Below are 15686 nucleotides of genomic sequence, written 5' to 3' on the forward strand. Positions count from 1 at the left end.
TAATATTCCATACATTTATTTAGTGATGGAAAACATGCCCACAGCATTATGCTGCCACTGCTTAATGTGTTAAGGAGAATCTGCAAATTATTCAAAGTGTTATTTATTTGTATTTTAATAAACATAAAGTTTTGCTTTAGTCCACAATTTATTCTTTAACTTATCTTTAATTTTTTTTTTCACTGTGTGCCCTTTACTTCACTGATGATAACCATGAATTTGACCATTGTGAGACAAATTTCACTCTGTTCTATGATGTGAAGCATTTTCAATGCTGCCCATTGTGCAAACGTCATGTATTTATGTTTAGAATCCATTTTACAACTTCAGAAAATACTACAAAACGCCCCAGAAATCCTAAAAGAACTCCACTGAGCGGTATAATCGTCCCATTCACATAGCTGTGTATGCATATCGACATGCTCGATGAGGCTGACTCACGTTCGCTCCCCGATGAGTCATGGCGATCAGGTTCTGGTGAGGAGCAGCCGCTCTCCGGGCTCTTGGACTTGTCGCTCTTGTGTTTTCTCTTTGGTACCGTTACCTGATTAGCCATTTGCAGATGGACACACAAACAAACATATGTGATAAACAGTTGGAACGTTATCAGCCAGCAAAAAGCAGATAAAGACACAAATAAAAGGGCAAAAAGAAAGAGAATAAACAGAGTTAAAATCGGGATTCTCGTGCAGGAAACTCCACCGGTGTCGACGGATAACAGCGGCTAAGTGACACATGCTGGTGTGTTAGTGCAATCATAGCAACACACAGCTAGCACTCAAAAGTAACCAGCCAGGGGAGAGCTGAGACACAGAATCTGTTTGTAGTAATGAGGGCTAACTTGCAAACAGCTTGAATTAAATATTTTAGTTAAAATATGATAAGAAACCTAATTTAATTTTTTTTAAATAGTAAAAACACAATTTAAAAAAAACAAAAAACAAACAAACAACAACAAAAAAAAAAAAAAACGCAGCGCTTTGCTATTACTTGTCAAAACTGACAGCTAGATGAGGTCCAAGGTTTTCGCATTATGCAGGCCAGTAAAAAGTTTTAATAAAAACAAAAATAGCAAGGGAAAAGGATCAGTTATGCTAGCTTGACTTTGACAACGTTAATATGTATATGTGCTGCAGAATTTTGTGTTTCAGTTCAGGAAAAAAAAAAAAGGGAAAACCACACACCAACTCTATGACAGATCATCAGCAGAGCAGGTGTTTAAATCAGCTAATCAATCACCGCTGGGTTCAGTTGATCACTGATTAATAATTGCAAAATAAACATCGAGCCTGAAAACGTAAGCCCATAACGGACTGAATGTTCCGCTCTTCAAGTCGGGAATGTTTTTTGGTGTTGAATCCTGAAACATTTAAATATAACCCCAGCTCTCTCGGTTGCTGTGGGAACGGGTCTGCGTGTAGCGTAAAGCCGGCGTAGAGCGAGAAGGAAGCAGAATACGAGTGGTTTGCTCTTCAGTGGGGTTTTTCTGCGTTATTTTTCCTTTGACATGGCGCACTGCACTGAGTTAATAACACATCTCCAGTTTCATTTTGTTAACAGAACTCTACCACAGCAGCGCGGCTATGGATGGTGAGTAAAAGGATCGTCTTTTTCCCCTCCAGCGTTTGTGCTAGTGCGTGAACTTTTTGGATGTAAACAATAACAGTTAGCATGTCTGCAACACTGGCTCATACTGGTTGTTGCATCTGGAAAATGGCTACTAAACACTGAGCATTTTTCCGCCTTCTAAAATTTATTTAAACTACTTTAAGAGTTAGTGTTTGATGAGTCATGCAGACACAACAATGAAACAATGAGGGTGACAGAGCAGCCGGTGTAAGATAAAAAGTTTTAAATAATGGATTTTAAAAAAACAACAACAAACAAACAAAGGCACACAAGAGTCCAGACTATGATGGCGGCAGTGGACAGGTGTTGGCACAAAGAGATGAAGCGACAATGGAGGCGGTGCGCCGGCTGATGCGTGAAGGACGGATGAGGCGGTGGCATGCTTTGTCACCTGGACAACATACCTGGCACTTGCAATTGTCCCTCCGCGGCCCCTGGTTACTCAGACTAATAAGACTGCCAGAACGTACCATAGGGGTGCGGTGTCGGACCTTGGTCTGGATGCAGCCGTCTTTCTCAAACTGAATCAGGTCGTTGAGCGGATCCCACGGCCTGGTGCTGAGGAAACACACAACCCGGAGAAATGAGAAGGCAAAAGAAGAGGGACAGAAACTGTTCTTTAAGTTTCTAAACTGGAGTACCGCAAGGCTCCGTTTTAGGATTCCTTACATTTCCCATATTTATTCACAAAATAAGATTATGTCTACAGCTAAATTTCACTTTTATGCAGATAAACTTTACTCACTTGGCTTATTCAATGTGAGGTGGTCCATTTCCGAGCTTCTAACAAGTGTTCAAGTGCTGTTGGTTCTTATTATGAACCAACAGCAACTTTATATTTTCCAGAAATGACTCCCGTACTTCTATGGTGTTCCTATTTCTACCCGACCTTACAGAGAGAGAACTAGTTGTATGTTTGGCTGGACAAATGGCTCGACACCCAAGACTGTTTTTTGCAACATGGCAGAACTGTGTTATTAGTTTACACCTTTGTCATGACATATTCTTCAGAGTACATTAAAGCTGAATTCTCACTGGGAGAGTGAAAATACTGTCTTCTAAATAATCTTGTTCATAAGTAATGTTGATTTTGACATTTTATATATTTATATATGTAATTCAATATAAATGTTGAACTAATACATTAAACATTAATCAAAAGGGACAAGCAAACTAAAGGTGAGAGAAAATAAAAAAAAAAAACCCAACACAATCTTCCTTTGTTCATGATAACTCTGCAGTTACAATAGCCACCAGAAGGTGGCAGCCTTGCACTTTGCTAAGAAAAAACAAAGAAGCAAATGGTAAAAAATTTAAAGAGAAATCCATTAAGGTTTGATGACTTTTTTTTGTAACTATTTTTTAAAGCTACATTCAAAATGCCTCAAACACTTAGATGCTAAAAGTCAAAGTTTAGAAAAATTTTTTGGCCTTGCGGTGGTGAATCTGGGTGCACCCATCTGATGTCTAATCTGGCTGTTGTGCGGGGCCACAGAGGAGCCACTCACTCGGCATATCTGTAATGCCACTCTCCGGTGACAGGGTCCTGCTCGAACAGGGCGGGGATCCAATCCTCGCATTTGGCTTTGCGCTCCCGGGCCGCCTTCCTCTGAGCTTCCTCTAGGATGAACTTCTCATTGGTAGCCTCCGTCTGGTCCTTGTTGTTGATCGCTCGAGTCACGTGCTGCCACAGCCTGGACGGTCATAAAAACATTAAAACCCGTTTGGATATCCCTCACATTTGTCCTTTCATTCAAATAGTCTAGAAATGTTAAAAAGCAGAATTCTAGTGTAGAAGGGATTAGGATTATCCAAGGACAGCGGAGGATGAATTGTTATTCTTCTGAATTCTTATTTATGTTCATTAAATAAATCAAAGTGCACCTTTCTGACTCGAAGTCCCCCTGCTCTTCAGGTGGGACGGTGTAGCGTGTCAGCCTGTTCTGCCTCAGCTCCGGCGTCGGGTCCCAGAACGTATCCATCGTCCCCGTTTTCTTGTCGTTGATAAAGATCTCGCTGTCCTGCGAAAGGAAAGTTAAACACAGTCATTAGCTGGGTTTCCATTAACCATATAATTGTTCAAATTGGAATTACAAAAATCATTTTGCTTAATACACCAATGTAGAAAAAACCCCTAAGTTTTTTGGTAACACTTTTTTGGCGTCACATGAGTTATTTGACTATAAACCGGATGTTACTGCTGACGGAAACGACAAACAAGACGACAAGACGAAGTTTAGGAAGTGTTAGAAGGATGATTTTTAATAACTTATCCTGTGAACAAACTTAATCACGTGTGATTTTAATTGCGTGTCTTATTTAGTGGAAACAACGTAATTGCTAAATTGTGTTTTGTTCGACATTAGCAAAATACTGACAAAGTTAGCTCGTGAAGCTATGATTTGTTCCCTGCTTCCTCTCAAATCTTTGTCTACAGCCTTACAAAACAACAGAAATCTAAATAAACACATTCAAGCTACTAAAACAAAATGAATATCACAAGCAAGAAAAAACATACTTGGTGTTATTTAGAACAATAGGTGGAGTCATACCCAGTGTCCCTCTAGAGTAGCCAGGACCTCCTTTCCCAGCTTGATCTTCCCAGAGATCTGGTTGACACAATCGCTGCTGCCCAGGAACGGCTAAAAAAGACAAGCAAGACGAGGGACAAGAGGCGAAGGGGACGCAAGAGGAACCAAGGACGAGGGAGGACAGGACACAAAATGGAGGACAAGCACAGGACAGTAAAACCAGAGAGAAGAAATGGACTTACTGTTGTTACTTTGAAGAAGCATTTTATAATGATTTTTTATCTTTTAAATTGATTTTCTTTAAATATTTACCGATGCTGCTTGAAAAGAGATTCATAATCTGACAAGAAATCCTGCTGATCTGCCCTGTTAACCGCATTTTTAGTTAATTAGATTTTTTTTTTCCTACTGAAGCACTAAGATCAGACTCACTGCTTTGAATAAACGAGTGATAGGAATAAACCGCTTGCACTAAAGTCACCTATCCTGTCCTGCACATACCTGCCGCTGGTTCATGACAGGGTAAAGCAGTTGGTAATGGTGGGGTTGGAGTTGGGTTACAAGGTTGGGAAAAGAGGTGGGATGGGTGGGAATGTTGATGGAGGAGCGAGACAATCAGAGATATTGCGTAAGAAACATTTCTGCTAATTTTACACTGACCATCTCCCACTCTACAATGATCGCCATGAGTCTCGCAAACGTACCTTCAGTTTGAACTCGAGCTGAGCACTGTAGCCCGTTTTCTCACACGCAATGGTGATCTGACCTCCCAGCTCCAAGGTCATGGTTCCGTACAGTATGCCTTTGATATAAAAAGATGTTCCAGTCAATACAAGATCAGCTAGATGCGCAGTTAAACAAAGGTTTGTGGCAGGCGCTCTGACCTTTACAGTGAGCGTAGGGTATGTTCATAACGTAGTCCTCCCCTCGGTTGAGGAAGGTGAGCCGAGCCTCTCCGTCTAAAATGGCTGAGAGGGAGTTTCCTGGAATGGGAGTGGAAACTCATCAGTGCTCTGAGAATGTTAACGAGGCGAGGATTAAGACGGCTGAGGTCGTTTGTACCGTAGAACTTGGACTTGGCGAGGATGCTGCCGCTGAGGCAGAACCCGTCTTTCCTGTTGCTGACATAAAAGGCCGACACTGGCGGATGGTGAGAAACCTGGGAAGAGAAGGTTTTTACCCACAAGGCAACTTGATTTGGCTATACACTTTCTTCTTTTAGGTCCCAAATGGTGCATCTTACAAAAGAGTCATGAAAATTCAACATTTCTCTTCAACTTTCACTGCTTGTAATCTATTGAACAACTTCCGACCTACCCATACATAGAAAGTTTTTCAGATATAGTCGCCTTGCTAAAATAATGGCTGCAGATGACTGAAACTTGGACAAGTCTAATTTATGGAAGTTAACAATGAATCATTTCAACCAGCCAATGAATGTAATATTCATCCCAATGTAAAACTCTCATCAGTACTGTATATAAGCTGCTGCTGGTGGTGCTGGTACCTGTTCTGCGATGTAAAAAGTCTTGCTGTTGGTCTTCTGATGGAGCCACATGCATCGGTATGTCTCTCCAATGATAGGGTTGTACGGCTTCTTCAACCCCTGTGGATTAAAGCAAAAGCATGATTCAGCAGAGCAAAATAAATACAAAAAAATAAAAAAAATACACATAACTCAACGTGAAGTGAGTCAAACTGACCTTTGGCTTTTTGTAAAATCCAGAGATGTACCATTTCACCACCTTCTTCATCCGGTTATAGGCATTCTCTTCAACTGCAGCTCTGGAACGAGAAACATCGACTTCTTACCTGAGCCATGTTGTCATAACAACCGCGTCTTCTCCATTGACAGTGGATTTATTGAACAGAAAACACAGGAAGCTCTTACTCGGACAGGAAGTCTGCGTGGTAGTAGTAGTCGGACAGCTTGTCCAGGAAGGACCTTGGCTCCAGGATGAAGGTGGGCAGGACGACCTTGGACAGATCCATGCCTGGCCGCACCTGCTTCAGCAGAGTCCAGATCAGAGACTTGTTCTCCTCGGATACGGTCTCCGTCTGTGCAGCCTCGCCGGCCTGAAAGGGAGCAAGTCGATGACGTCAGCTAAAACATGCACAACCAAAACCGACTAGCTGTACTGTACCAACACTAAATCCCAGTGAGGCTGCTGAGTCTCTCGTCAATGTGAAGGTTTCATTGAGCTTACACCAAGTGTTTCATTTGTACGCTGATAGACTCTCAGAATGGAAATGAGTTAGCACTTTCACACTTGCCATTGACTCACTTGAGTCTCTTAGACAGAGCTAATTGCAGATACTATGATCACAGACAGTCATGTTGCATAGAAACATTAGAAAGAAGTGTTTGTATGATTCTACAGTTCAAGATTGAGATGAAAATGGTTGAAATCCTTTGAGGGTATAATGAAAGTTTAATGTAAAGCCGTACCTCCCCCAGCTCTTCGTGCGACTGCTCCATATACGGGGTTTCCCGCAGGTGCTCGTTGGGGTCCAGGTCGATGTACGAGTCGTCCTGGCGCTCTGACGTGTCGCTGTCGCTCTCCTCGCTCTTCTCCAGGGCCTCGGGGTCCGACTCCTCGTGGTCCTGTTCGCCCTCCCGGTCCGACTTGTCTGAGTACAGGTCCGGGTCTTTTAGGTGGTCGCTGTCGTTGAACCTGAGACAAGACGGTTCGGGTGTGAAGGGAAACAGATTCTCCAAGTCAATAATCAATAAGTGGATCCCCTGGATTCTTTCATAACTATGTCAAGGATAAATGTTTTTTAAACTATTTTGCAACTGATTATGTGTTGTGAAGTCAACCCTATATGCTTTCTGTCCAGCAGTGTAGGTCGTGTGCGCTAACTGGTGCTGCTCACTGGAAACCGTGGATGTTGTGGGCTCTGAGGAGGCTGTAGAAGTTAATGGAGTGGTCTCCACCAGTGGACAAGGTGCTCATGTCCTCCTTCCCCTCCCGGATCATGGTCCTCTTCAGCAGGCTGGAGCACTTCAGGGCCAGCTCCAAGGCGTCCATCCAGCATCGACCTGAGTGAAACCAGCCCAATTACACACCCACACGTCAGGAACAAAACCGCACAAGGTGCTACACTAAAAAGAAACTTAACTTTGGATTATCGTAACTCAAATAAATGTGTTTTATGCCCCTTCCTGGAACGGTTTTCCTCAATACGGGATTGTGGGATAAGTGGAATGTAAAGATTTAACAAATGCAAAATAGAGGTGTGTGACCAGAGGAATTAGTTGTTCTTCACAATCAGATGAAAACAATTGCATGATGGACATAGTGTTAACTTTCATAGGATCTTTTAGAATAAAACTGCATATTTTACTGTATTTATAGATTCTCAATGATGCAGAAAAAGCATAACTTTTCCCTTTTATTGGACAAATTCATGACATTGTTTTCCATTAAGCATTTTATGTTAGGACAGTTCAACTTTTTATATTATCCAAAAAGTAGAATTAAAGTATTTGTTGGTTTCTAAACCAAGAAATAGATTTAGATTTCTTGAAAAGTAACCTAAATAAGTTAAAAACTAACAAAGGTCAGAATCTGTTTGGCGATTATCAACTTAAATATGTTTTCTTGTAAAGTGTTCAAATGTTCAAAAAGTAGACCCTATGAACCTTACTGGTTGAAATAGTGATCCAATTTGACTCATTCCAGCACCACGGAGAGAGACTCTGGAGCAAGATGGAACGGTTCTCCATGATTCAGCACCATGGACAGCGCAATAAATGTTTGAGTTTGCACTAAAGCAACATTAAGTGTAGGAAAAAATACATATATTTTGGGTAAATCCTCAATTAGCTTTGTTAGTCTCAAAAAAGACATTTTATTGAATTTTGTGATGTTTTTAAAGCATCTATTTTCCCACACTCACTCACATAAAAGTCCCATTTAAACACACTGAAGTTTGAGGTTCTGACAAAACAAAATGGGCAAAAGTTAAAGCAGTGTGAAGACTTTTGTGGATTTACTTAGAGCACAGACATATTAACTCTATGCTTGGCTTGTCACGATAAATTTTGCAGGACGATAAATTGTCCCAGAAATTATTGCGATAAACAACAATCCTGTAGTTTTGAGAGCTTTTTCAACTAATATAAAGATAATGGCAAACATTAGTAATTTCCAATAAACTTTCATTTTGTACATAACACTCCATACTGGCACTGGAAGACAAATATTTACAGTGAAATTACTGAAAACAAAATTGTCCTTCAAAAAATATGAAATCCTCTTAATGGAAATTATTCAGCTCATTTATATTCATCATGCGATTAATTGATTCATTTCTTAATGACAGCATTGGGTCGGGTCGGTCAGTTTTACTTTAGCGGCAGAGTCAGAGATTGATGTGTGAATGACAGTCCGTCTCTCACCATCAGACTCTGATGCGGCGCGGAAGATGAGGTGGCTGCTGGGTAACGGCTGCGTGATGGAGCCCACCGCCTCTCCTTTAGGACCCTGAGGACAGAAACGGACAGCGTGTTGAAAACAATTACAGAGCTCCAGGCTGACGTGACGGACCACGTCACTTCTGAGATCCGGGCGCCGACTCTTTGACAGATTCTCATTTCAGTTAATATGTTTACACTACTTTCCGTTTAATTAATTCGATCCTAAATACGAACCACAGTGGATGTGTCAATTATGCAAACATGAGAAAGCTCAGAGTGGGCAGATGCAGGATGAGCGAGAAGCTAAATTTGGTGGTGCGGCTAATGAGCAGCGGAGCAGGGCAGCTCTCTTCAGAACAAGAAAAAAAAAAACAAAGAAAAAAAAACGCTGGAGAGCTTTCATGGTCAGTGATGAATAAGTAATTACAGCTGGAGTGGCCCCATTGAGAGCCGGGGACTGAGGAACAAACGGAGCGCGTGGGCTGCCAAATATGAAAATGGCTTCCTGGACAAATAATTTTCTTTTGTCTGTCCTAAATTACAGCAGGATGCTCTCATAATTATGACTTAATATCCACATCTGGGTTTCAAATCGCAACCAGATTTCTTTTTTTCCCCCTCTGGAGGTGGACAAACAGTAGGACGTTTTATTTATTGTTTTTCCACTTGAAAACTTTCTCCCACCTCAGAATAGTCAGCAACAAACGCTTCTGGTGGATAAAATTGTGACTATATAGAAAAAGCACTACATAATTGTTAGGCAAGGTGGAGGAAGTGTCATGCTGTGGGCCTGTTCCATAAGAACCTGATTGTTAACGCGGCATCATTAAAGGAGCAGTATTATGTGTTTTTCAGGTACATATAGCCATTTTAATAACACAATCAAGTAATTATGTTAAACTTCAGTTGTTATACAAAATGCTGTATATATATGACTTAAAAAAAATTTTTACTTCCTAAATCAACGCCTTGAATTGGGCCTCTGTCTCTTTAAAAATTTCTGCTCTTTCTGAAACTCCTTCTTTAGGAAGTTATCATAAAATGGCTCCTCTATTAACCCTTTAACAACATTTTTTTTACCAGCATTTCACTTAGCAGTATCTCATAAATGAGAGCAGCAGCAGTGCAGTTCCACCAGGTGTTTGCTAATTGATGCTGGCTAGTCTGAAGGAGCTGAGTGAGGGAATAAGGCAGAAGCTTAGTTTTTTGCTACGTCCACCCCGGCGTTTTGCACAGCTGACTGGTTGCCATAGAGATTAAGGGATTTCTCAAACACGCATGAATGAATCACGGCAATAATCCATGTACGTTTTTGATTAGGGAATAACATTAAAACAAGACATAAAGCTTCAAAAAAAGTGATTTTACACAATACTGCCCCTTTAACTCTTTGAAATAAAAGATTTTTTTTAGTATAAAAAATAGTTTGAATCTACCAGAAGTTATGTGTATTTGCTGGGTGTTCTGACCTTCACCGCCCAGATGGACTGCTCCAGCGGGTGAAAGAGCTTGAAGCAGAAGCCGTCCTTCTTGGAGGGCCTCTCGATGAGCTCGCAGGCGTTCAGCAGCACCGTTCCCACCCACTGGCCGTTTTTGTTAGTCTTGTATATGAGGAGGACGCCGGGCTTCAGCACGCACCACAGCTTGGTCCAGCTCTTCAGTGTGCCTCGGATCTGCAGACGGAAACGTGTCAACCTGAAGCCTGTTCCGCTTTGATGGAAAGACGGAGGTGGGGAAAAAGGTGAGGCGGCCTCACCTTCAGCCAGTCGGCCATGACGATAACAGAAGGGTCTGTGATGGTGCTAAGCAGCTCCTTGGTCGCCCTTTTCTTTTCTTCTCGGTAGTTCTTCTTCTGCACCTGCAGAGAAAAAGGAAGAACGCATTCAATTTGATGTATTTGTTGTTTGTTTCACACATTATTACACCATGGCATAATCTGAACTCGTGAGAACAAGTGTCGGATGTGAAATAAGAACAGACGATCCCTGATTATACAAGACACACTCTGAATGAAAGCGGACTTTTACAGGCAGCCTCTGAGAATTAGAATCCGGATATGTGGGACTTAAGCTGATTTAGAGCGTTCTCACCTTGAGGGACTCCTTCTTGGTGAGCTTTCCGCCAGACGCTGGCACATCCTTATCTGAACCATTGTACAGTTTGGTTTCAGACTTTAAAAAAAAAAAGAAAAAGAAAACATAACATGTTTATCTCAGAAGACATCCCATCTGCCTCTGTACACTTTCTACAACTCCATAAAAAATTGGTCGATTTCTGTAAACCGTTCTGAAAATGATGCATGTTTTTACATTTTCCTACAGTAAAAGTCTAAATCCTATCTTTATTTTTGAACAAAATCATTCGGAAAAAAAGAATACATGAACACAAACAAAAAAAAAACAACCACATAAGAATCATTTTAGCAACCATACTTATTTGAAAAGGAGTTAGAAGAAATTTACTGTGTTTTTATAATTGCCACTCCTTAATACTTTTCTTCAACGTATTCTTAAAACAAAATACACGTGACAGTAAAAAATGTGTAAAACGAGACGTTTATTTCTATTCATCCCCCTTTACTCTAACAACCTCAAATAAAAGGAAGTTTAAATCACATTTCAGATGTGAGATTGGGGTGAGACGTTTACCTTCTTGTTGAATGAGCCTAAACATACAGCCAGAGCTACATTGAAAAAGGCTTAAAGTGGTCCAGTCAAAGTCCAGTCTTTATAAGAATCTGAGGCAAAGCTTAAAGATTTATGTTCACAGACGTGCAACAAAAGCATGCCAGATGTGTTTGGGTGAACTTCACCAAAATCTTAACTGGATTTTGAAATTACAACACTGCTGAAACATAAAATCTTTTAAAGTATGTTAAGTCTAGTTTCTAGTTCAAATATCTCTGTGCATTTGAAATAAGACAAAACTAACTTACAAGTAACTTTGTAGCAAATTACATGAGCTTGATTTAAATCAATAATTCCACAAGACATTTTCCCCAAGTAATAAGCGAAATAATCTAATACTTTTTCTTCAATATTCACTCGAAACAACTTCCTACGTCTTGCTGAAAAATGACTTGTAAGTTTGTGTTACTACAAATGTATTTGCTCTAAAAACCAGTCCAAAAATACCTGGTAAGACTTTTGTGTTTTTGCAGTGAATGAAGCATAGTGGCATGCCTGTATTAACAATAAACAGTTCTTAGTGAAATGGATCAGGCTATAAAAGGAGTCATGATTATTATTATTGACAGACAGCCACGTTTTATCTGAACATTGGTAAATATTTAATTCTGCACGTAAAAGCAGACGAACTAGAGCTGCTCAACAGTGTCGGTGTGTGATGCATGAGTCATCTCAGCTGCTGATGCAAGACCAGGAAAGTAAAAAAGAAAAACAACAAAGCAATCCTTCCTCTTATTTAATGATTCTCATTACAACGAAAACAGTAAAGAGCACAGTTTAGTGTATGAGCCATCGTGGCTCCCAGAATGATTTTCGTCTTCTTACCTTGCTCTTTGATATGGAATTCGAATCCTCTTTCAAAGGCAGAGGAAGAAGGTCCTCCTTTACTCTCTCAAAACCTGAAAGGAAAGTAAAGAACAAAGAAAATGTCGATGCTCACTTTGGTGCAACTCGTCAAAATTCATCGGAAGACTCGGACTAACGTTGCGTTTCTAGAAATGTCAAACAGCGCCGGCAGAATCGTGTCCTGAGGGAAACTCGACTTTCACTTCGGCAAATTCTCATTCCAATTAGTGAGTTTCTAACCAATTCCCAAAACCAAACAACGGCTCTCCGGCTGAGAGCGCAGCGGCCAGCGACGGGGACGCCCGGGCCTGTAAATATTTTATGGTTTCTTTCCCTTTACCCCGGGACTCCAGCTTCCTCTGCTGTGAGCACAGAGCAAGCCCTGCCGAGGCTCGTTTTCAAATGTCAAAGTTTGTGATATGGAACAGAGCCCAGAGGAGGAGTGATGAGCAGAAACAAATCACTGGTAAATACATTTGTTTTCAGTGAAGTCACCAGATGATGTGGGGAAAGATGCCGTCTTGGTTGAAGGTCAATGAACAAATAAGTCGTCTGAATTAGACAATTTACCCAGAGGTGTAATCAGCAGGAGGTTTAATGTTTGGTCATTGATTTGTACTGTCTTGAAAACTAACAGTGTCAAAGTCAAATTTATTTATATAGCACTTTAAAACAGGTATAAAAACTGCACCAAAGTGCTGTACAAGAACGATAACACAAATGACAAAACAGAGCACAAAACAATACATCAATTAAATGCCAAAGAGTAAAAATGAGTTTTAAGAAGCGATTTAAAATGATCCAGGCTGTGGGCAGATCTAATCTGGGAAGGTAAGTTATTCCATAAAATAGGAGCAGCAACAGAAAAAGCTTGATCTCCTTTCCTCTTAAGTCGAGTCCGAGGAACTGTCAGTAATAACTGATTATTTGATCGTAGGGTTCTGGACACAGACCGGAAATGTAAAAGGTTCCGAAGATAAATGGGATATCCCATTGTTAGAAAACTCTATTGTTAGAAGTTTTCTAACAATGGCTTGAACACTGCGACATCACTTAGGTTTGTAACGTTGCATCTAAATGATGAACAGATTTCTGAAACAACATTCCTTTGAAGGTAAAAATGTCGTAGATCAGCAGAAATACTTCAAACTGTTGAACACGGCAGTGTTAACGAGTTGGATGTGGTTTGCAGTCAAACAGGCTGAAGATATGGGTGGTGCGCCGATCAATCGGCACAGATTTTCTTCATTTCAGGTGATTGGCGATTGGCTGATTCTTACCCACTAGAGAATTTTTTTATTTCTTCAAAAAAAAAAAAAAAAGTAACACATCCAGCGACTTTTTCCTGTGTTATTGAAGACTTTGGCAACAGAGTTTTTTTTTTTGGTATTGGCCAAAATTGGAATCGGTGCACCCCTAGAAGAAAGCCAAAGCAAGAATTTTGACAAAAGAAGCTAAAATAAATATGTTGTAAAGTGCATGCAAATATGGTGAACATTATTTCATTTTTTGGCAATTCTCTTACCAGGAACTTGTTTTAACTTCAACCATTTTCTCCTTAAAATTTATTAGCAATAATGATAAACTCCTCATATCCATTAAACTTTAGTTCAGATCAGTTCTGTCTCTTCATAATTTATGAGGAATATGGCAGATTTTGATAGAAAATGTATATTTTTCCCATACTTTTTAAACAAGTCTTTGTGTTAAAACCTTTTGACCAAAATGTACCAAAGACCCAAATAAATAAATGTTTGTTATTAAATACTATGTTACAATATCACAGTAAAACTTTGATTATGATTATGCTATTAAACTTTGGCTAAACTGACTTTATGTTTTAACTAGCAAACAAAAATATTACATGTAATCCAATAACCAAATTCATCCTAAAATGCAACCTTTACTGTTAACCACATTGTGCTTCCATGGTAACACATAACCTGAAGACTTTATTGCTTTTTAACTGGTTATAAACTTTTAATAGTTTTATTAGTTTAGATTTTCTCAGACAGCAGCTTGGATATGAAATTCTAAACTAATCAGCCCACCAGAATCACTCTCCTGACCTTTTGGAACTTACTAGGAGTTCAAAATATTACCTTGGCTCAGTATCAAAGGCTAAGTGACACTTTGAGGAAGTATGAGGAAATCTCGTACCAATTAAAACGTAGTAAGTCAATGAAAACACATTTCCTGGTTTTTATTTTCCATTTTACCAACTCCTCTTACCTCTAAGCAATACTCCAGCTGAGGAAGAATGACAGCTGCTGCAAGGACTTCCTAAGTCTCCCAGTCTGAGAGCGAAACTCTGCCTTCACTGCCTCTTTCTCCAAAATCAATACTTTGTGCTTTTTTTCTGCACATCAAAGCCAAATCAACAAGAAACCAAGAATGACCTTCCACATACCGACTGCCGTTTTCATCTTAGCATCAGCAGCAAATATTTTCAGCATAAACAGTCCTTTCTATCCAAAGCTGCATATCTGATGCGTTTGGACAAAAACACCACGCAGTGTTTTTATCAGATAATTTACAAATTCACTTAAAAAAAAAACAAAAAACAATTTCTATGCTTTCAAAATACAGTAAGATTAAGTAAGTAAGTAAGATGAATGTTCATCTGTAAGCCTTCAGTTGTAGATGAGTCACGCGGCAACCGCATCCCGACTGTAGCGTATGTCTCTTTAAGGAAAGAGGAACAGCAAGAACCTCTGACAGATCAGATGTTGGGGAAGAAGGGAGACCAAATGGAATGTGACGGTACAGAAGCAGCAGGGAGCGCACCATGCTGCTAGACTGGATGTTTTCCACATCCATTACCGGCCTCATAAGGTCAGAACACAGTCCATGTGCCTAACCCGGATTGTTGGAGAGCAAATATGGCAAAAGACAGCAAACGTAAAGGAATGCATGTTAAATATTTACACATATTCAAATGTTATTTGTCTCGTTTGACATATTAGCCACATTTAGCATACAGAGTGGAGTATGATAACCCACAGTAGCATACGGGTTATCATATTACTGATAATCCACATGCCACTGACACTACTGAAGCTAACCTTAGCATTGTTGCTAATTTCAGTATCAGAACCCCCGATTTGGGTCCGATCAGAGCTTAAACTAACTTTAGCATTTTAGGTAATTTTAGCTTATGCACATCTTGCATAGCAAATAGAGTAAGTCAGTGTTAGTCAGTATGCTAATGATTCCCCAGATGCTAATGACTACATTTTAGTTCACCCTAGCATTGTTGCTCATTTCAGCAGTAGAATGCTGGATTTCAGACACACACATGTTGGCAGGCCCCTTTTAAATTTCTTCAAAAATGTTATAATTGCATTTTAATATTTATTCTCTCTGCATTGAGTTCTTTATAGTACAAAAACACGTGTGTGGGATATAATTTGCTCTCCCCAGAAGTATTCAGGGCAGTTTCACCAAGGTATTTTGTCAATGCTTTGTAATCTAGTAAAAAAATAATATGTATTGTATATGTATTATTTTCTACCAAGTCTAATTTTTGAGGGGTAATGGTCCATCCAGTCAACAGATGGAGAGACGGCA

At 40.0% G+C, this 15686-nt stretch overlaps 1 protein-coding gene across 9 annotated transcripts in view; it reads right to left on the bottom strand.

Annotated features, from left to right (window-relative positions):
- The window catches only part of osbpl8 (oxysterol binding protein-like 8), a 66102-nt gene that overhangs the window by 3735 nt on the left and 46681 nt on the right, over positions 1 to 15686 (bottom strand). For 7 of the 9 annotated variants that reach the window (XM_008401354.3, XM_081604035.1, XM_081604037.1 and 4 more), the window contains 18 exons: positions 12096 to 12169; positions 10674 to 10754; positions 10340 to 10441; positions 10053 to 10256; positions 8566 to 8650; positions 7038 to 7203; positions 6610 to 6835; positions 6052 to 6236; positions 5864 to 5945; positions 5668 to 5766; positions 5223 to 5319; positions 5045 to 5143; positions 4865 to 4962; positions 4182 to 4271; positions 3514 to 3650; positions 3138 to 3323; positions 2034 to 2187; positions 442 to 544 (listed from right to left, as the gene is read on the bottom strand). In XM_008401354.3, the coding sequence (XP_008399576.1) occupies positions 442 to 544; positions 2034 to 2187; positions 3138 to 3323; positions 3514 to 3650; positions 4182 to 4271; positions 4865 to 4962; positions 5045 to 5143; positions 5223 to 5319; positions 5668 to 5766; positions 5864 to 5945; positions 6052 to 6236; positions 6610 to 6835; positions 7038 to 7203; positions 8566 to 8650; positions 10053 to 10256; positions 10340 to 10441; positions 10674 to 10754; positions 12096 to 12169 (2268 nt within the window). The remainder of the gene's footprint in view (positions 1 to 441; positions 545 to 2033; positions 2188 to 3137; positions 3324 to 3513; positions 3651 to 4181; positions 4272 to 4864; positions 4963 to 5044; positions 5144 to 5222; positions 5320 to 5667; positions 5767 to 5863; positions 5946 to 6051; positions 6237 to 6609; positions 6836 to 7037; positions 7204 to 8565; positions 8651 to 10052; positions 10257 to 10339; positions 10442 to 10673; positions 10755 to 12095; positions 12170 to 15686) is intronic. The other 2 variants (XM_008401357.3, XM_008401363.3) reach the window with 1 other exon arrangement.

Source organism: Poecilia reticulata, chromosome 23 (genome assembly GCF_904066995.2).
Source record: "Poecilia reticulata chromosome 23, P_reticulata-male-v2, whole genome shotgun sequence".
NCBI classification, from domain to species: domain Eukaryota; kingdom Metazoa; phylum Chordata; class Actinopteri; order Cyprinodontiformes; family Poeciliidae; genus Poecilia; species Poecilia reticulata.